We start from the raw sequence: 23,037 nt of genomic DNA on the forward strand, positions 1-23,037 counted from the left end.
AAAGGAGAACTAAAGCCTAACGTGATTACTCAAAGTAAATTTTTTGGAAAAAGTTTATACATTGTTTTTTAATGTTTAAGAAGTACACTGAATATACTTAAATCAGCTAAATTGTATGAGGGTGAAAACCTTGGCGCTTATACTAATCACAAACTTACGTTGAGTACTAGCGATTGTTGTGTAAATGCATCGCCGAGCCCCGCCAAACCTGATTCCTCGTACATTCTTTTTTGACGTTCAATGCTAGGTCTGACAGAACCTCTGGGTCTGTCTAGGCTGAAGAGGGGGACAGCGATATAAAAGGGAGACACTTTTTCGGTCCGAAGCACACTCGATCAGCAAGTGCAGTCGAGAATCGAAAAAAGCAAATCCACCAATCAATCTCAAGATGTTCAAGTTGTGCATTCTCTTGTCCTGTGCTCTGGCTGTGACTTTCGCCAAACCAGGATTCATCAGCCAGCCAGTTGTGGCTGCAGCCCCAGTGGTGCATTCAGTTCCGATTGCCACGAGTTATGCCAACACCTATAAAGTTTCCAAAAGTGCTGCACTTGTTGCTGCAGCCCCTGTTGCTCATGTGGCATACACTGCACCTCTGGCCTACGCTGCACCTATAGCCCACGCACCTTTAGCCCACGCACCTCTAGCCTACGCTGCTGCTTACCCCTCACATTTTACCTACGGAGCGCACTATATCCATTGATTTCATCACAATATGTACAAATCTTCAATAAAAATTTAATATTTAATTGAATTATTTCGCATTTTGCGTTTTTATTTATTGTGACGAAAAAAATAAAAGGGTCTTGCGTTCCCGGAGAATATAAAGAACTAGTGTAAAAATTTTATGTTTAGAAGCAAAATTAATATTCCAATTTTCAATTTGATTGACTTGCCTTAGTTTTAGCCTCACAAATTTGACTAGCTCATATTTGAACTATGGAGCTTATTATATCCACTGATTTCGACACTGATTTGATTATTTATTTGTGCAAATTTTAATTAAAATCTTAATATTCAAATAAACTGACCTGATATTGTGCGTTCTTATTTGAATAATTGCCGTGCAGAATTAAATAATTAAGATTTTTACCAAAAATAGGGATTTCGCATAAAAATTTGAAAAAATTGAAAGACACATTTTATTAGATGAATATGTACAAAATATAATTTTTAATATAATAATAAAAATATTAGGAAATCAATAAAAACTAGATAACAGATTTTCTGTACTTGCGTCACATCTTCTTTGCATAAACTCATACAATATGCAACTTTCAATAAATAGTTAGATATGATGCTTTATAGTTTTTTTTTCATACATAAAAACTTTTGTATACTTGCTCTTTTCTTTAAATATAATATTAAGAATAATAATATAATTATCACATTAGGGCGATTAACCAGAAGGAGGAGATTAAATTCAAAGAAATTAATCAATATTTATGATAAAAAACGAAACAAACTTATTTAAATGTATATGAATAAATCCATGACGGACTTTTCTATAAAAATATTAAACATACAACTTTAAAAATTACTACATTTTTTAAAACAATATTTCTAATAAAAATTTTGATTACATGAACACATTTTTCTTGTTCTTAAACAATTCCTGACCATATTTCGCTTTTCAAAAGTTTATAAATAGAGTTAAAAAAACACATGTCTTTGAAAAAAAGCCCTTTAATAATAATATTTGTTATTTTTTTTCAACATCAATGTTTTGGGATATAAAATTCTGCTTACTAATTAATTTAACTTGTATTTCTATTTCTATTCTTTTTTATTTGCTTCCTGCTAATAATTATATTTTTACTAACAAATTTGTTTATTTTCTTGCAAATTCAACAATTTTATAAATTATTCGTGATTATTTCGTGAATTTTTATAATAACTCGTTTGAAAATTCATGCGTTTTGTGGAAAATTTGTCTTATTAGCTACAAAATGATTCTTTTTGGTCGGAAATTCGTGTGCTTGATTTCATAATTCATTTTTTTTTGTTAAAATATCTACAATTATATTTTCTTAGTTCTTCCTTTTAGGTTAAGAATTAAAATTGTTTTAAATGTAAAATGTTTTGTTAAAAATCATTTATTCTGTTAAAAATTAGTTTTTGCTTGAAATATCAACTATTACATTTTTCGTTGTGGTAAGATCGTCTTCTAGGAGTGCAAAAATGTCACGGTAAGTTTTTATTTTTTTCATATGAAAATTTGATTTTTAACTCTTATACGAAGAAAATATATTAAATTTTTTGAAGATCAGTACAAGATATGATAAAAATTCACACAAAAAACTCTTTAACCAAAAAAAGAGCTACCAATTTTTACAAATAGCTTTTTGATAAGAGGCGCCATTTTTGTTTTAATCGTAAAAAATAACGTGAAAAATATATTAAAAATCTATTTGTAAAATACCAACGCAATATAGTAAAAGATAAAATGATCATGAGAAAAATTGTAGGCCATGATTATAAGTAAAAATTTTCTTGGAACCATTTTTTGATGGGAGCTTAGTTATTGTTTCACATGATTCCACAATTTATTCTTATAGGTAAAAATTTTATGTTTTTTGGTTGAAATGTCTACTATTACATTCTTTCATTTCTTTTTTTTCAAGTTTTGAATTTAACGACTGTTTTAAAAGTGAAATATTTTGTTTAAATTTATGTATTTTTTTGGAAATTCCTTTTTTGCTTGAAATATCAACTATTCTATTTTTCGTTGTAGTAAAATCGTCTTCCAAGAGTACGAGAATCTCACCGTAAGTTTTTCTTTAATTTTTTTTTCGATACAAATCATATTTTAAATTCTTATCAAAAGAAAAAAATTGATTAGTTTCGAAAATTCAAGATATTAGTGCGACTCAGAATTGCAGAATGTCTTTTAAGAACATCTTATTACGATATAAAATCTCAAAATAACTTACTCATTTTTTTCCTCTCTTCTAATCCCTGCTTAGATGAAATCATATATAAATGTTAAAGTTACAGTTTACTGGACAAAATTTACTTAAATTTATGTTCATTAACTATATTTTATAGTACGAAGTGTCTTGTCAAAAAATTCGGCATGAACACTTCAATATTTATCAGAGTTGACTTTTTCTTTGATGTGAATGTAACAGTATATTAGTTTAGGGAAGCTTCAAATTATTATTTATTTTAATTTAGTATTACGAACTAAATTTAAGGTAATCGAACTAGACTAATGATTAAAATACAAATATCTCAAAATAATAATTTTGAGTCATGTATAATTTATGAGATAAAAGCTATATGTTAATACATATTATTTACTTTAATAAAGTTCCAGAATAATAATTGCTGAAACTGTTAACAAAATACCTAATTAATACACTAAACAAGTTTTTCTAAAAAAAAAAAAAAAAAAAAAAAAAAAAAAAAAAAAAAAAAAAAAAAAAAAAAAAAAAAAAAAAAAAAAAAATGATGATCCTTTCCACTCTGGTCCTATCATTGGTGTGGTTTCTTAATTCTATTAGTAAATATAATAACATAATAATAAATGTATATTTTCGCAGAGATTTTTTAAGGTTTTTGGTAATAGCAATTTATCTTTGCAATCTTCAAATATATCTTTTCAAATTAAAAAAATTCTTTTTAATGTAACAATAAAAAGTTTTGTAGGGAAATGTGTAACTATTTATGATTGAAAAATCTAAAAATCATACAACTGTTATTTGACCAGTTAATGCTTAATTGTATGATTAGGGCTTTTTACTGAATTATAAATTAGTATAAACTCATTTAACCATTTTTTTTTAGTCATACACTAATATAAAAAGTATTATTTTTTTAGCATAAAAAGCAGTTAAGTTTTACTCATAGGAAACTTTATCGATTAGAGTATTTTCTCTCGAATTAGACGGTGGGCAGCCAATGTTCAGGTCTTCACATCATAGCATTAACTTTTATAACAAAAAATGTCCATTAAAAATATTAAGGTGGTATTTTTCTACCAATTTTTCCAGAGAATAATTTAGCTCTGTTGAGTTTTTTATGTATCACGGGCATTGTAAAAAATCACACATTGTAGAAAAAAAATTTGCGAAAGATATATCAATAAAAAATATTATCTATAGAATTAATTAGAATATGGTTTAGTAAAAGTACGGTGTTCACAAAAATAAGATGACTCTGGTTTTCAATTACTTTGTGGGGAGCGTGCAATAATTTTGAGGGTTTTCTAAGAGATGGCGTTACTTCTACTATATCGTTTTAAAGGCATGTCTTTACTGTATGCATGTCAAGGCTTCATCATGTTACCACAGTTTTTATTGGGTGTCGCATTACCAAAGTTACGTTGCAAAGCCTCACAAATCGCACTTTGAAACGCTGGAATAAGAAGTTGTACCCAACTCGCCATATTATCCAGACATCTCGCCGTCTTATTATCACCTCTTCCGTTTCATGACTGAAGGTTTGCCTGAGAAACGATTCACTTTTCATGAAGATGCCAAAAAATGGGTAGACTCGTGATTAGCTTCAAAAGAAGAGACATTTTTTCGACGTGGTGTCAGTATGCTGCCAGAAATGTGGAAGAAAGTAGTGGCTAGAAATGGACAATACTTTGAATGATTAACTGGTAACCACTTTCTTAAAAATAAACCCGCAATTTTAACAAAAAAAATACCTAAAAATTAATGCACGCTCCCAAATATGTGAGTAACCGTAGTTATAGTTACTTACTTTATGATATTGAAATGCAAACAAAACTTTAAGAAAATTTATTCCTCTGTTTCATGTTTGCAGTGCTAAGTGTACAATTCGAATGTTTACCTAATGGTGCACCTATTCCTGGTGTTTCTCGAGGCTCATCCTCTTATTTATCTGAAACATATAATTCCCAAACGAGATCGGTTTCGCCTTCTGCCAGGCAACCTGCTACCGGGGTTCCTCTTGTTGAGTATCCTGATACTCGATTCAATCATGCCCAGTTTCCACCTATCGAGCTTCATCCTGTCGGGTTTCCTGATCTCGAATTTTCTCATCATGGGTTGTCGCCTGCAATACCTTACTCTACATATAAGCCTGATTCTCCTGCTAAGCCACCTCATCGTAGCAGGACCAAGTCTCCTCCCTTAACACCTCCTCCACCTGCCAGATGCATGGCTTCACCTAGCAGGCTTCATTCTACCGACAAACGTGTATATGGACTGAAAGAACTTTCATTTATTCAGCTTATTTCCAAAGCGAATACTCACCAGTTATTCGAGCTTCGAAGGTACAATTTTCCTGCCACAACAACAGTTAAGTTGAGAACAAAACGTAATATCTTTGAGCTTGTGCCAACCCAAGAATAAATTGATCTATCAGCATCCAATGGCAAAATTTTTGCAATATTGGAAAGCACTCATTCTTTTTCTGGATTATATGTTGTTACGTGGTATTCTATACCACGCCCAAATTAAGTAAATTCACGCCCAATCAACTTAAATTCAATTTCCAATTCTTTAATAACCTATTCCTGGTAGAGCACAGAGTTCATCCAAGATCTTTCACAGGACAGAAGTCTCGAGGGTTTTGGCATGTTGCCAGGAAACCAAACTCTAGAGAGTTAGTTATTGTAATCGATCCGTCACCAGACTGGGGGGTCATGATAATTTTTTAAAATACACACATTCACTAATATCGTCGAACCTTTTCGTTTGTTTTCGTTAACTAGATACTCTTCGAGTCGATGGGCCCGACCACCACACAACACCCTCGACACACACACACACACACACACACACACACACACACACACACACACACACACACACACACACACACACACACACACACACACACACACACACACACACACACACACACACACACACACACATACACACACACACAAAACATAGAAATATTCACGAATATTTAGCCGTGAATTGTTAATTCACTCACGAAACCTCCACTTCCCGTTGAGAGGAGGAAAACACAGCAACATAGGAATTCTTCACCGGCTGTTTATTATTCGAACTGTCAAAATACTAGCAGCCGACACCTTTAAGAGCGCACTACAAAAAATCTAATATTTCGTTTTGGAGGGGTTTAGACACCTGCTATTTAGAATAAATCTCTAGCCAAATCGCTGACATGGCGAAGTAGAATTTTAGCTGTAATTAAAAAAATCGGTAGAATATCCCGTATATAATTATATTTATTACATAGATGTCTTTGTTATACATGACGTCGTAATGCAAGTAAGGTTAAGTTAGAATAAAATTGTCTTGGGTTTCATGTATATAATAACGTAGCAAAACTTGGAAAAATTATGGTCATTTGTTAGAAAGTGCAAGAACTTGAAGTAAAGACAAATTTTTATCTGGATTTGTACATAAATTGTCCTGACTGTGCACTCAAAAAACTGTTTTGTTGACTGAAGAAAATTGGATTAACCTACCCAGATTGTTTGGGTACTATATAAAGAACAAAACCATTTGGTTTCTATAACCAAAAACTTCAGGTGATTCTAGAAACTTTTTGTTAGATCACTACAAAACATATTGTTAGTTGAAGAAATATATTACTTAAAAGTAGCAATACGCTTAAAAATGATTGAGTTGTTCTCATAGAATGATTTACGAAGAATTTTTTTACTTTTTTATTATTAAAAATGAAAATTCATGACGAAAGTCCATGATCATATGGACGCAATCTTATGATTATTTATTTAATTTATTCAGATTATTTTCTAACATTATATTTATATTTTATATTCTTCAGAAATCTTACTGCATAACAAAAATTCTTAATCCACAAAATTACCGTAGCATGCCCTTTTCAACTATTTCATCCAGTCTTCACCAAATCTTATTTTTGCCCCATGCATTCCTTCTATTACTTCGTCTTCCAATCTAAATCTTGCTATTCTTGTCCACCCCCCTCCTCATACCTTTTCTAATAACGAAGGACACCCTTTTTTATCATCTTATATAATTTATTATTTTTAATTTATCAGTCGTTTCCAATTTTATACCTACTTCAATCCCATCTTGTATATTTTGTAATAAAGTTTTTAAACTTAATTAATAGAGATAGAGAAAAACTTCACGGGGTCTCGCCGAAGATAGAACCAAGTAAGAGAAAAGTCACATACTATGTTTCTGTGCTGAAATGTCGTCAGAGGCTTATACAGCCCAATATGTCGAAGGCATTTTTGGTCAGAGTTGGATTTTTGTATTTTATTATTTTGCACGGGGCTGGCCCGGTATATATCATCAGTCACGGACGCATTTTTATAATGCAATCAAGTGATCTGATGAGAGCAGTCTGCCCATACATATTGGACCAAGACTGGTTTTTACCCCATCATTGACGGACTGGGTTGCAGCGAAGTATACGATGGGGGAACCTACGGCTTAAGGTGGGTTCCGAGCCACTAGAACCTCGGTAAAGGTACATTGAAAAATTTCGAGAGGTTCCGGTTCAGGGATCGAGCCCCGGACCTCTGAGGTAAACTCCGAGTGTCTAACCAACTGAGCCACCGAGGCTCATAAGTCGCCGAGCCTCATAAGCTATAGCTATAGCTCATAACCTATTATTATCACTATGAAAACATTTCTGTGATGAAATGTTGTCACAGGCTTATACAGCCCAATATGTCGAAGGAATTTTTGGTTAGAGTTGGATTTTTGTATTTTATTATTTTGCACGGGGCTGGCCCTGTATATATCATCAGTCACGGACGCATTTTTATAATGCAATCAAGTGATCTGATGAGAGCAATCTGCCCATACATATTGGACCAAGTCTGGTTTTTACCCCATCATTGACGGACTGGGTTGCAGTGAAGTATACGATGGGGGAACCTACGGCTTAAGGTGGGATCCGAGCCACTAGAACCTCAGTAAAGGTACATTGAAAAATTTCGAGAGGTTCCGGTTCAGGGATCGAGCCCCGGACCTCTGAGGTAAACTCCGAGTGTCTAACCAACTGAGCCACAGAGGCTCATAAGTCACCGAGCATCATAAGCTATAGCTATAGCTCATAACCTATTATTATCACTATGAAAACATTTTTGTGATGAAATGTTGTCACAGGCTTATACAGCCCAATATGTCGAATGCATTTTTGGTTAGAGTTGGATTTTTGTATTCGATTATTTTGCACGGGGCTGTCCCGGTATACATCATCAGTCACGGACGCATTTTGATAATGCAATCAAGTGATATGATGAGTTCAGTCTGCTCAGACATGTTGGACAAAGCCTGGTTTTTACCCCATAATTGATGGACTAAATTGCAGTCAAGTACACGATGGGGGGACCTACAGTTTAAGGTGGGTTTCAAACCACCAGAACATCGGTAAAGGTACATTGAAAAATTTCTAGAGGTACCGGCTCAGAGATCGAACCCCGGACCTCTGAGGTGAAGTCCGAGTGTAACCAATTGAGCCACCTAGGCTCGTAAGTCACCGAGGCTCGTGTTATTATTATTATTATTTTAATAATAATTATTATTACTATTAATGCTAATTTAAGAAAGATAAACACTGTAAAAACAAGCGAGTTTACTTAAAGGAAAGTAGTAGAGGGAACCTGGTGGAAATGTAAATAAGCTAGAAAAGAGAATATTAGCTGAACTGTCTCACAATTGTAAACGCTGAGGAGACGGCACCATAGCCTTTCACCAGTATACATAGGTTAAAGGGTTGGATATAAGAGGGCTGACACCAAGTTCGCGCCGCTCCTCCAGGCACGGGTAGCACGAGGCATTAGTTCGGCGACCGCCGGGGATTGGCAGCACCGGATGGACCATCGTAGTCGACACTAAATGAGCAACCACACTCTGGCAGGAAAGGGCAGGCTGACAGTAGGGCGGCCCAAAAAATCACATTTGAGAAATTTTAACGGGCTTGTTGACCAAATAGTTCTCGTAGGCAAATAAATGTATGCCTATTTTTTTAGTTTCAAAACAAAATATTTTTAGACCTCGCTCTGAGGCTTTAAAGTTTCCTGATTTAAAGTGAAGAAATCCTTACACCAGCTACAGGTTTAACACAGAGAGCATCTATAGATTTATAAACTTATTATTACTCTGCCATTCAACTCGTTGTCAGTGACCGTATTGTGGGACGAAGAAAATACGAGGCACAATAAGAGACCCGACCGAGGGTCAACTTTTTTTGCAGCCGTCCACCTACAGTTTCTTCAGCCGGTGTTCAACTTAATTGTGTCAATTTTTATCAGGTTTTCTTGCTCTACACGCAACGTAAATTATACTTTTAATAATTTTTCCTTCAGAAATCTATTCTCAATAGCCTAAAGAATGTCTCTTCAAAATTTCAAGTTACACAATTATATCAGAGGGTCACACTGAGCCACCAGATATTGCCATTTTATGCCATTTTTGATATCCCTAAAACTTTTGCATAATATTTCTGAGCTACGAAAATGCGATAAATGCAATATTCATTGATAAGAGAACAAGTATATCAATTATGAAATAAATTGACTTTTAATTTCCTTTCCAAAATCGAAGAAATAAAAATTGGAAACATTTTACATGTTGAACCCCATAAGACATAAAAATGGCCAGAGCGAGTTTCAACAATATTTTGTTTTAAAAATAAAAAAATTGGCATACATTTATTTGCCTACGAGAACGATTTGGCCAACAAGCCCGTTAAAATGTCTAAAATGTGACTTTTTGGGCCACCCTAGCTTACAGCCATGTTAAAGATGACGGACGCACAGCCAATAGCAAGTTCAGCGGTCCTTAGGCCAGAGCACAGTAAGTAGCAGCCGTCTTGTGGCTAGGTTTCTCACCTGGACCACCCCCGGCTAGGCCGTGTTAGCGGTAGGCACACGGGATTTTGGAAAACCTAGTTACAAAATGGCGCCCAACTAGAGGGCTGTCATGTGCGAAAGAGAGAGAGAGAGAGAGAGAGAAAGTCCAATTTAGAAGAATTCTATTCCTTTCGGGCAACCTTTTAATTTTTTTTGTCATTCTCGTCACAACCTATCCTATAAAAATGGATTATTACGATTCAGGGGAGGGGGAAGCAGGAGAGGAAGCAAATAGGGAAGACCCCGGTTTACTGGAGAACCCGGAGTTAAGTGAAACACTGGTTACGGTTAGGGTAGGTTGAACAAATAATCTAACTGGGGAGGTCTTGCGGGCTATTTTAAGAAAACTTAATCTAAATATGAACGGGGTAAACGAGGTCCAGCGCGAGCTTATAGCGAGATATTTCGCACATCAGGGTGGTAACCAGGCGGTACCCTGATACTTAGAGGATGAGGTCCTAGAAGGGCGAGTAGCATCAAACGAAGGGGGCTAAGAGACGATAGGAGGCCCGCCGAAAGGTAGAAAACAGCGAATTGGTTTTCACCAGTCGTTCACCATGTTGGAAACTACCCCGCATGGGCACCGACATTGGCCAGGTTTGGGGGTGACCAAGCTTCCAGGGGTACGTTATCACCAACCTTCACCCCTGTTCACAGCAGAGACATGTGGAGCGGGGTGAGGGGGCCATGAAACCACTCACTAGGGCAAAGACACCGGTTAGTGAGACCATCGGTGCCAGAGGTGTGGCAGAATCCCGTTTCGTGAATGTTGACCCTAGGCCTCGCGGAATTAAGACTGGGGCCAGTTGTACGGACGAACTCCAAGGCACACGCCCACAGTTAGGCTACACGGTTTCAGGAGACAGCGCGATACCAAGGAAAGGGTAAGGAGCGATTAAGAGGTCTGATGGCCACAGTAGGGCTCAGGGAATAGCGAATTGCGACCGGGAAAACCAAGCATCGGTAACGCTGATCCGTAGCATTATAAGCCCATGGGTAAGCGGAGCTACGGGTCAGGCGATATACTACCTACCAACCGTGAGCGCCATGACGTGCACTCCTTTAGTAACGATCTCATAGCCAATTTTCACCACCGCGGTGATTAGAGACACACTTCCGCAGAACGACAGGTACATCCAGGGTCAACAAGCCCCTCTCAATATAACGACTTAACACCACGAAACCGAAAACTGAAGCCCAGCGTCGAGCCTCTTTCCACAAATGAACCCGACCTTAGCAAGGGAAGATGAGCTTAAGCATGGTAGATAGGGGACAATAAGGGGCGGATCAGATATTTATGATAGGTATGATGTGCCCCGTAATTTCTCAGAGCCACGAAAGCAAAGAGCAGACCGTGCGAAACAGGGTATGGGGGGGCGTGAGTCCCCAAGACCATATCAAAGCGTGAAATTTCGCTTCGCCCAAGATACAAGGTATGTTCAAACGTGCGGACAGGGCCGACACGAGCCATATCGGGATTCATGGCAACAGAAAAGGGAGCAGAATCGCGAGATTCAGAACAGGTACTCCCACAGGTACTTCCCGAATTGACCACTCAGGATGACCGATACCTACCGGAAGAAAACAGGCTGGAGTTAGCGGAGCGAGCAGTAGTGAAGATAACCCCGAATACCGCTCCACTCCCTTACGATCTCCGTCGACTTTGGCGAACCACACACCGGTAACGCGCATGGTAGAAATTGAGGATACTATCGTTCTTAATGCAAGAACTAGAATCATAGAAAAACCGAACCCCTGGAAAGAAATACTCTTGAAAAGAGTATATTAAACAAGCATTTGAAGGGTTGACCGAGAAGTCCGGAAACCGGAACTCGTTTACTCCAGTGTATCACTCTTAGGCGGAGCCTGTGAAACGAGTCAATCGAGTCCAACTGAAATGCCCCCACTAGACCATGAAGAATGGAGCTAGAGAATAATTAAATAGAAAGAGCTGCAAGATCTAGTCTCCCTGCATCACGAGAATGAGTTCGACTGCCGAAAGGTAAATTATGACAAGAGTCGGCGACACGCGGTATTTAAAGTAGCAAATAGAGGCATGCGTAAGCAACAAGTGACATCGTCAGCTAAAATGGGGGTAACGAGAGGAATTTGGGGGTAAATAGCAAGGACCATACGTCGTAGTACGTGTTCTAGGACCCTCAGAATACGAATTAGGAACGGAGAATGGGCAATTGATAGGGAAATGATTTTAAGCGTCCGCTTTTGCTAGCATGTACCTCGGGGCCCCAATAGGGGTATAGTATATCAAAGAAAAAAAGGCATAGGCGCTGACGGCGAAAAATATTCCCTTTTTTACAGCTAAAGCGGAGTTCAATTGCAAGGAGCATCGCAGGGTCTGTCGGAGGGAGATCATCGACCTGTCCGGCCCACCGGCAACCGCGGACACGGTTCGGACAGAAACGGCACCGGAAGAGCGGAGCGAGGAGGCCAGACGACGCGACAGAAGATCAACGCCAGCGGGTTGTTAGCGCGAGGCAATCTGGGGGCCAACGTCTGCACCAGGTGCGGAGGGCGGGGACACCTCTGGGACGTGTGTCCGACCCGGGGACACTTTGAGTCAAAACCGGGAGATGCGTTATTTTCTTGTGTTCTCCTTTTCTTATCTCTTTTTTTTATTCTATTTCATTTTTTATTCTAAATTTCTTTTCTTTCCGTACATTTTAAAATTTCACTTGAAAATTAAAGACAATACCCTGCAAATAGTTTCTCTTTATTTACCGAAATCTAGGATAAGCTTAGTAGATAACTAGGGATAATTCTTGGTGGGGGATAATTAGGGATAGATAAGCCAAGGTGATCCCTCTCTTTATGTAGGAACTTAAGTAGCAGAAACTTTACGGGGTATCGTCGAAGTCAGAAACAAGTAAGACAAAAGTTACATACGCGTTTCAAAATATATGATCCAAAGCCGACTCCAATTAATTTAGTTATTTTTATGAATAGTGCTGATTGATTATTATTATTAATGATAATTTCAGAAAGATAAACAATTAAAAATGTTAAGAACGCGTTAAGATTTACATTTCTTTCTTGTTTGGTATGAGCTGTATACATTGATAGAATTATGTAACGACTCGACTCGCTAAGGTTAGTAAGCCAGAGACCGGGCACCGAATTACATCTCCGTAGCGTGTAACTTACAACGCGTTACTTGGAATTAAAATTATACTATTTTCTAAAACTAAAGTTAGTCTTATCAACGGGGCCCTTTACAAAAAAACTGTTCATAGTTCCCATAGTTAATTTTATAGTAAACCTTTATTTCAAGAAATAATTGAGACTAATGAACATTTGGGGGCTCGTCCGGGATACGTGATGGTTTTTTATTTGTGCTGTGGTTCACGTGACCGGAAGAACAGTGTTTGAAGGTACAAAAGGACGTAAAATCTGAACATTTAAAATATCGCGGTGTGACGGTTAAATTTGAAAAGTGGTGCTCGGTCGCTTACACATATAATTTCAGTTAAATTTCTTTACTTCTTCTCCTTACACTAACACAATTAATGTGTATCCGTTACCGTCAATTTCTTCAAAAAAAGAAAAAAATTTGGATGAAATTGGTCATATCTTAGGGCTACATATGTGTGTACGTACATTTGAATAACACAGGATGATTCTTGATTGGAATGATTATGTCTCTTCTCTATCATCCTAAGCTGTTCTCTCTCTACTCATTATCGATCGACCAGAAGTGAATTTTTCTACACTTGAAGGAAGGCAGCCTCTTTCTTCGAATTTGCGATAACAGTCATTCACACGTTATCCTCTTCTACTTATCTTTCTTCCTGACCGAGATCCTTGTCAACCTCTTGAAAACATTTAGTTCGATGAGAACCAGCTTATGTCAATATATCCACGAGGCGCATCCAACTACGATCTTCAAATCAGAAGTTCAACGGAAGTAAAGCTAAGTCAAAGTCGTACATGTTTCAACTTTTTTTTATTCTCTACAAAACTTTTTCATATTTCGTAGTTTCGTGCGTATTGTGAAACTTAATTTATTACCATTATTTTTAAAATTCAAAGAAAGCTAAATTGATAGATTCTTGCTAAAATGGACATATTAAGTAATGAGATGGTCGCGTTGCACGAAGCAATATCTTGCACCGAAACTAATTATAAAAAACTCGGTTTAGGCAAGCGCAACGAAACTACTATTAGAGGTCACTTAAAGTTAATAAAAGGAAAATGGCAACGTTTATTAGATCTTGATTTGAAAGCCAGATTAATGTACTCTGCTTAAGGAAAAACGAAAATCGAGTATTTCTCTAAAAACCAATTTTTACAAATTGAGGATGCTTATCTATCTGCTCTTGATTTTTAAATATGTTACATCCTTTTATTTCAAATCATACCGATCACGCTAAAATGTCATCACGAGGAAATACAAGTCGTCAAGATTGTTCTGTTCCGAAGCTACCTAAAATAACTTTACCTACCTTTTCTGGGAATTATGTTGAATGGGAAAGTATTCGAGATCTTTTCGTGGCACGAAATTATACATTATCTAATGCTTCTCATTTGCACTATCTTAAAACGTCGTTAATAGGTGACGCTGATCACATAATAAAACATGTAACGTTGACAGATGTTAACTTTTCACCAGCATTGGATCTTTCAAAAAAACGTTTTGATAATAAGCGCGCCTTGATTGATGCACATTTGCAAGCAATGCCTTGACAGCCTTAATGAATTTGAATAGACCAACGCAACACCGGGATGACGTTATTGTTTTCTGGACAGTGCGAAAATTAGGCATGGCCCCTCTAAAAGAATGGAAGACACATTTGGCTGATGAAACCGATTATCCCACTTTCAAAAAATTAAACTAGTAAATATACTTGTGCAAAATGTCACCCTGAGCACAATACTCTTCTACACTTATACAGTATGGATTTGACAACTGACTCGGTTGCATCCACAACTGACTCAGTTGTTACCAAAAAGGTTGATAATTTGTTGACTCACAACACTAGTAAATTTGAAATCCCGTCTACATCACAAATAAGTAAAAATTCTCAAACTAATAATGAACAACATGCTGCTATTAGGTGGGCGCATCATGTATTTGAAAATGAACATTCGAGTTTTCATTTAAATGATTATGAGGGTGTTTCACGTTCTACCAAACTAGCCACCGCAGCGATTGAATTAGTGTTCGTCAATGGTAGACGCGCAAGTTTTAGAGTTTTAATGGATTAAGGATCCGAATAAAGTTTTATAACAGAGAAAGTTTTGAAGATATTACATCCAACTTATCATAAAATCGACACACAAGTATATGGTGTAGGTGGAGAATTAATTGGTACTGCTAAGAAATTAGATCAAGTGTGGTTACGTTCTAAAGAGTCAAAACATAATCCTATCGCATTACAAGCCCTCGTCTTGTTTAATTTAACGTCATACACGCATCCAAAATTTCCTAATCAAGCAAATATAAAAGAATTAAGTCGTCTAAACTTAACAGACCTCGATCCCTTTGGATCGAATAAAATAGACGTGATACTAGAAGCTGATAGATTTGGATCATGTCTTTTACCAGTTTCAAAACAAGGTACCCTCGTTACCTTGCCTGCCCAAAACGGTCTTTTTGGGTGGAAACTCTCCGGTCCTATTCAAAATTTTTAAATGGTTCGCACAAACTCTGTTTGTCATTTCACGACCGCCGAAGTTCACGCCGAGTTATCTCGTTTTTTGGGAAATGGAAGAACCACCCTCTGCTTCCTCTTTGACTGCGGATGAACTTCGCTGTGAGGAGCATTTCGTTCCTGATCATGTGCGATTGCCCTCCGGTTAATACATGATAAGGTTACTCTTTCGGGATGGTCCTCCTATCGAGATCGGTAATTCATTGGGTAGAGCAAAACTTATTCTAGAGAAAACTTTTGCTCGTTTAAAAACTAAACCAGAAATTAAAACAGAATATTTTGCATTTTTGCCAGAATATAAAGAGTTAAATCATATGGAATTAGCTAACGATTTCGAGGAGACGGATTCTTCTCAAACTGTATATCTGCCTCATCATCCTATTATTCAAGAAAACAGTTCTACTACACATCTACGAGTAGTCTTCAATGCGCCAAGTATCACTTCCAATGGATCCTCTCTTAACTCGCATTTACATATAGGTCCAAAATTATTAACTGATTCAGTTTCAATCATTTTGCGCTAGCGTATGCAACAGTTTGTTTTTGCAGCCGACGTGGAAAAAATGTTTTAGCAAATTAAAGTTGATCCACGCAATTGTGATTATCAGCGCATATTATGGAATTTACCAGAAGGTAAGCTAGAAGCCTGGAGATTAACAACCGTCACTTACGGAACATCATGTGCCCCGTACTTGGCTAATCGCATTATAAAAAAATTAGCTAGGGATAAAGGTTCTAATTTTCCTAAAGCTCAAGCGATCTTAAAAAATAACCTATATGTGGATGACGTTCTTTTTTGGCGCAGACACAACCGAAGAAGCTTATGAGTTGCGAGAACAGGTTGCAAACTTGATGAGACGTGGAGGTTTTCATTTAATAAAATGGACCTCGAATGATGAATTTTTGTTATCAGATTGTCCGCAGGGAAACCTGTTATAGTTGTAGCTGAACGTTTTAGGTTTTAGGTTCTCCGATGCTTCGGCGAGAGCCTATTTCGCAGCAGTATATCTCCGACTTCTTCAGGAGAATGGCGAGATGCAAGTACTTCTAGTATTTACTAAGACAAAAATAGCACCAGTTCTACCGGTCACTATACCTAGGTTGGAACTATGTGGTGCTCAATTACTAGCTGAGACTCTACATTACATTGTAGAGATCATGGTGTTTCTTAATACCCCACAATATTGTCACACAGATTCGACTGTAGTTCTAGCTTGGTTAAGTAAACATCCCACGACTTTGAAATCTTTCATTTCTAACCGAGTGACTCAAATTCAGAAGTTGGTCCCAAGAGCTAAGTGGAGACATGTTCCAACTGGAGATAATCCAGCTGACTGCTCGTCAAGAGGGCTTCTACCTGACCAAATACTAAATCACACCCTGTGGTGGCGAGGACCGCCTTGGTTATTTCGTAATTCTGTAAGTTGGCCCGATAACATACCTCCACTTCCTGAAGGTATAAATATAAAAAAAACGGGAAAACCTCAAACTCATTTCACGCATCATGTCGCGAGAGAAAATATGCTCCTACAAGAAATGGTCACGGATTTAGCTTCTTGGTCAAAGTTAATGCGAGTCACCGCATATTGTCTACGTTTTCTTAAAGCTTTTCGTAAAAAATGGAGAAATCAGTCAGATTCTGAAGAAGTATCACAGTCTTTGCGCTCGGAGCTTCTGAAATAAAACAAGCATCATTGTATTGGATACTCTATATACAAAACTTCGCATTTGCTACCGAAATTCGCTCTTTGAACAAACGGGAACCTATTCCATCCAAATCGCCTTTGGATGCATTAAATCCATTGTTGGATAAGTCAGGAGTCCTTCGTGTGGGAGATCACTTACAACAAGCTCCTATCAGCTATGCTGAAAGGCACCCTAAAATATTACCTCTACATCGAATATCTGAGTTGATTGCTCGACACGCTCATTTAAGATCAGTGCACGGAGGCAATCAGTTGACATTGTATACATTACGACAAAGATTCTGGATTATCGGAGGTCCGAATCTTGTAAAGAGTATCATTCGTCGATGTGTGACTTGTGTCGCTTTTTTGTTTGTTGTGTTACAAGAGCAATTCACCTTGAATTAGTTTCAGATTACATGTCACAAGGTTTTCTGGCTGCTTATCAGCGTTTCGTATCTCGTCGCGGTATGCCTGCTCATCTGTATAGCGATAATGGCACGACCTTCCAGGGTGTTGATCGAGAGCTAAGGTAGAATCTAACACAATTACGGCGAGATTCCGATTTACTTAATAATTTAACAACTGAGGGCACTTCTTGGCATTTTATCCCTCCTGCGGCTCCTAATTTTAGAAGAATATGGGAAGCAGGTGTCAAAAGCTTAAAGCATCATTTACGTAGTTGAGGTGTGCCTTAACTCTCGCCCTATATCTAAAGTTTGTCCTTTGCCTCTGTCATCAGTGGGAGCTGCTGAGTGGTTAGACAAACATTAATAAATAATGTTATTAACTTATTAAATATGAAGAAAATGTAAAAGTTGAAATGAAATTATGTGTTTTTGTTCAAATTTCAGTTTACGGTTGTAGCATAGCGGGCGGCAAATGTTTTATTGTGATCAAACATATCGCAACCGATTTCGCCTTGTTAAAAAAAACAAATAGTTATTTTTAAAATTATGCTATCTTTATATTTTCTCGTGCTGTTTAAAAACCACAAAGCGGGCGGTAATGTTAAGAACGCGTTAAGATTGATATTTCTATCTTGTTTGGTATGAGCTGTATACATTGATAGAATTATGTAACGACTCGACTCGCTAAGGTCAGTAAGCCAGAGACCGGGCACCGAATCACATCTCTGTAGCGTGTAACTTACAACGCGTTACTTGTATTTAAAATTAAATTATTTTCTTAAACTAAAGTTAGTCTCATTGACGGGGCGCTTTACAAAAAACTGTTCAGTATTAAACACTGCAATATCATGCACTAATAAACACTATTATTCAATGTTCAAATTGAGTGGCATCAGTGAACTAATACCCGATCACACTTCCCATAGTTAATTTTATAGTAAACCTTTATTTCCAGAAATAATTGAGACTAATGAACAAAAAACAAGCGAGTTTACCTAAAGGAAAGTAGTGAAGGGAACCCGGTGGAAATGTAAATAAGCTATTACAGAGAATATTAGCAAACCTTGTATGTGAGGGGATCGGTGTCGACGGGAGAGGAACTGGAAGAGGACCTAGACAAAACCTCCACGACGATGATCATCGGATAAGCCGGTATCCTTTCATCGTCCAGGCCAACACAACCACAAAACATAGGAACTGCCTGACAGTTGTAAACACGGAGCAGACAGCACCATAGTCTCTCACCAGTATTTATAGGTAAAAGGGTTGGTTATAAGGAGGCTGCGCAACAAGTTCGTACCGATCCTTCAGGCAGGGTAGCACGAGGCATTAGTTCAGCGACCGCCGGAGACGGATTCTACCGCGGAAGGCGCGCATTGGCGGAAGACCTTATTGGAGTTCGCCCGTTGGCACCAACCAATGAACGGAGGCCTTGCAGAAACTTGGTAAGGTCTGACGGAAGACAGCGGCGAGACGACGGAAGCAAACAGGAAACGTCAGAATCGGCCTAAGAACCAGCGGTAACGGTCATAACCCTAAAATTTTCAACCGAACTAGAGATTTTTTCTGGGATTGAGACAAAAAATGGACAGGGAGGATTGGATTGCGGCAGCCAGGTGGCTGGAAAGTAAGTGGTCTTTTTCTCGCTTGTTTTAAATGCCGTTCCCGCTTCGAGCCGATTCCGCGATAGCTCGGATATCTGTCGCGTGTGTTGCCGAAAGGTGGCGTGAGTTCGACGAAAACCCCCGCGTGGCTCAAAATTTGGAGAGGCGTTCGGCTTGAAGATAAATTTTGATAAGTTGGGCCGAATCAACCTCTCAAAACGACCTACCAACGGATCGCTTAAGAAAGTGAAGGTCGGACCAACGGACGCCGCTTTCTCCTGTGGATCTTCGCCAAATAGTGCGCGGGTTCCCGAAGTTGTGTTCTCTCTCCTCGTGTCTGGAGATTCTCAGGAGGTTGACAGGAGATTCCCAGCCTGACTATAGTGAATCAGAATAGCTTGTAGAATCTCAGGGGGTTGTCAGGAGGTTCCCAACCTGACAGTAATTCAACTAGTGCTAGCATGTAAATTTTGAGCGGGGTGTCAGGGGATCTCCTAATTACGAGTAAAGTGCCTTTAATCTATCTTTGTTTCTTTCTGTCATCATAATAATAAATAGGCTTTAATTTTGTTTTTATGGAAAACTGAGTGTTTTAATTAATTTTCTCTCTCTCTCTCTCTCTCGCCCGCGAAAAGTACCCCTCCCTTTTTCTCAGTGTCTCAGTGTCTCTTGTGGCTAGGTTTCCCACCTGGGCCACCCCCGGCTGGGCCGTGTTAGCGGTGGGCACACAGGATTTTAGAAAACCTACTTACAATCTATATAACTGAATAACTCTCTTATTTCCTGCTTTACTCGTGCACAAATTGCCAAATATTTGCCTGATTTCCAAATTGGGCCAGATGGGGCATACAATTTTGTTGATGTTAAATTTGGCCCTCTCCATACTACGCCTTAATAGCCAATCTTGACAGAAGATGGCGCCCCCTTCATTACGGGGCCCCAATTGGGTTGACTCCAAATTATACAAGTTTCAATATAAAGGGTCGAGAATCCAAAATATTTCAATTAATAATTGAAAAAGTGACAAAATAATTGAAAAAAAACATGCGAAAAGCAAGCACAAGATGAGTGTGTAGGTATCGTATACTTTAAAATAATCCTGAGTTGCGTGCTGGAGACTATAATAAGTAAATTTATCAAGAGTGTTGAGATGAAACCTTAACTCGAAATGAGGTTATTTATTTATAAGTAAAGAAGCAGAAGTAATGCCTAATGTGTTGAATGTGAAAATAAATTAGATCAACAAGGATGTCATAAACGTCGCTTGTGTAAAAATGACTTGAAGAGCCAGTGCAATATTATAATCCACTTATTTTAAAATAACTGTCTACATTTAAGTTCAATATAGAAACTGAAAGCCACTTTAATTTAGAAATTGAAACCAAAAATATATTGCATAATTCTTAAAGGGTTAATTTCCAAAATTACACATCCAAAAATACACAAACGCTGGCCATTATATTGCGTCTTGCGACTTTTTCCGTTTTCTCCAAAAAAAGTTTTTTCATTGATATTTTGTTTCTAATCTTACATACACCAATGTCACAAGTCGCGATCTGTGCATCAATGTGATTTTTATATTTTCAAACTTCAGTTTAGGAGGTGATATGTAAGATTTTAATATTATTTTATTTAAAAATGCCTTTTAATTAGAAATAAAAAAGCTTGAAATGGGCCCGACCTGGGCCAGACCCGTTTATCTCTAGGCGCTTCGCTTGGGCCCCGATCAGGTATCGCGTGTTATTTAGAGTCTGGCCCCATATCGATAGCCCGAGTTGGGCGAAATTCTACCAGATCTGGCCCTGATCAGATCCATATTGGAATTTCAGCACGAATAGAACTAAACTGATTTCCCTCGCTCAATCTCTATTATTTCTGCGAATCTCCATGCATCTGCTCTATAGCCAAATTATGGACATACTAACGTATCAGACAATTACATTCTCCTTCTTTAATTAGATTTGAACCTCCATTTTTCTATTCCCCATATTTGATTTATTACTTCTGCCATTTTTTGTGTTATTTCTCTTATATGAGCTCTATTATCTTTATTTTGTAAGGTATTTCCTACATATTCAAACACCTTTACCTCTTCCCTTTCATCAATCAAAACCTTTTAAAACTCCCTCGTTTAGAGAACCTTGCTGAATTTTTCTTTTCTACTTTTAGATTGTAAATTTTTCTGTCTACATATTTCTCCAAGCATATAATAAAGCACGCCATTCTTTCTCTAAATGGAAAAGAAAATTACTGGGAAGAGTCTCAGTCGATCTGCTTTAGCAAATCGTGTCTTCAAGTAGATTTGAATTACAATTTGTGACCCTAAAATTCCTTTGGGTTAAAAAATTAATTCATAGGATGGAGGACGACCACCCACGAAAATTTTACTTTTTTGGGCCAAATATTTAGTGCAAAATTTGTGCAAATTTCTTCAACAAAAATTAATATTTCTGCGTCACCGGAAGTACCAAATTTTTTCAGAAAAAAAACCTTGTGCGGAAAACACCATGGCGGAGCCTGAAAAACGATTCGCTAGCATCGACATTATCCAAAATCAACTGTATATCGACCAATTATTATCGCCTTAATTTGTTCAAATTTGTGCAGCGAACCTTAACCCCAGAAAACTAACTCCTGTGCGGGAAACAAAATGGCGGGGCCAGCGAAACGTTTCCCCACCATGGTGTTTACTAAACAGGACTTAGTTTTTAGAGGTTGAAATTCGCTGCCAAATTTTAAACAAATTAAGGCAAAGGTAGCTACCGAAAATAGCGATCAATAATCTAGTAAAATAAATTTCTAATTGCAAAGTGGCGGATCCAATATGGTGGTGATCTATAATTTTTTTTTATAAATTCGGCTGGCATATTGATGCCGCCATCTTGCTTTTTTGTGAAGGCGCATACGGCTTTTTTTAGTCTTGTATCCAAGCTTCAAAATGAGCCCTTAGGCATATTATTTGTTCACATCTAATTTTGGCAGCAGCTCCGCTCCTGTTGACGTGGAACGACCCATGAATATAATAAATTTTCCTAAACATTATTTAATTGAGGAACATCCGTAGCACATTATATTTCTGAAAACTTCAAGCATAATGTCGCATATATCAAATTGTCTTAGCGTTTCGATAATTGAGAGTTATTTGCTTTAGATTAATATCCAGAAAAGAATTTGTCTAACTTATCAAATTGTATCTCAAAAATGACGCAATATTTATTCATCCTCTTGGTCCAGATTCGTTTCGTAATTGGTTTTAGGAATTTTACAAATTTTTACCCAATGAAACATTACTTCATTATACGAATATTCATTGTGATTTTTGTTTTGCAATATAAAATGTACCGTGTGTTCATTTATTTACGAAATATTATTCGTAAGGGAGCCAATACATACATTAATGATGTCTATAGTAAAAATAAAGGCATATGCAGTTTATAATAATGTGTCCCCTTACGAATTCTCGGACCGATTAATATTATTGCACATAATGAATTATTATAAAAATATTTGCCGTGCAGACATCTTCTAATAAGCACAAAAATCGCTGACTCAAATTGTGAGCCTACTTTCCATATGATTTTTTTAAAATGCACTGACTCACTTGTGCTTGCTGAACGATCTCTTTATTTACAAAAGTGTAACAGTGAGTGGCACGCGTCTTCATTGCAGCACCCATTTCTAAATATATTTTTTATACGCTTCTTTGAAAATTATTGCCCAGACATATTTATATGCAATTTAATATTGAAGAATACTACATTATACTACGAGGGTGGATTGATAAGTTTCCGGCCTGACCAAGAGATGGCGCCACTAGGCCTACCTTGAGGTGGCGTACTATAGTACCATCCTTAGATAGCTTGTAGC

The 23,037-nt window shown here is 37.4% G+C and overlaps 2 protein-coding genes across 2 annotated transcripts in view; both read left to right on the forward strand.

Annotated features, from left to right (window-relative positions):
• Window positions 1-388: 388 nt before the first annotated feature.
• LOC117169971 (cuticle protein 38-like) lies at window positions 389-700 on the forward strand. The gene has a single exon (XM_033356482.1). The coding sequence runs from the start codon at window positions 389-391 to the stop codon at window positions 698-700; it is 312 nt and encodes a 103-aa protein (XP_033212373.1).
• An 18,450-nt stretch (window positions 701-19,150) lies between these two features.
• LOC117169972 (apolipoprotein D-like) overlaps window positions 19,151-23,037 on the forward strand; it is a 13,597-nt gene continuing 9,710 nt past the window's right edge. The window contains exon 1 of the mRNA XM_033356483.1: window positions 19,151-19,193. Coding sequence (XP_033212374.1) covers window positions 19,151-19,193 — 43 coding nt within the window. The remainder of the gene's footprint in view (window positions 19,194-23,037) is intronic.

Source organism: Belonocnema kinseyi, chromosome 3 (assembly GCF_010883055.1).
Source record: "Belonocnema kinseyi isolate 2016_QV_RU_SX_M_011 chromosome 3, B_treatae_v1, whole genome shotgun sequence".
Lineage (NCBI taxonomy): Eukaryota > Metazoa > Arthropoda > Insecta > Hymenoptera > Cynipidae > Belonocnema > Belonocnema kinseyi.

What these genes read in the sequence shown, in the direction of transcription:
- LOC117169971 (XM_033356482.1), top strand. Translation starts at nt 389, where the DNA reads ATGTTCAAGTTGTGCATTCTCTTGTCCTGTGCTCTGGCTGTGACTTTC.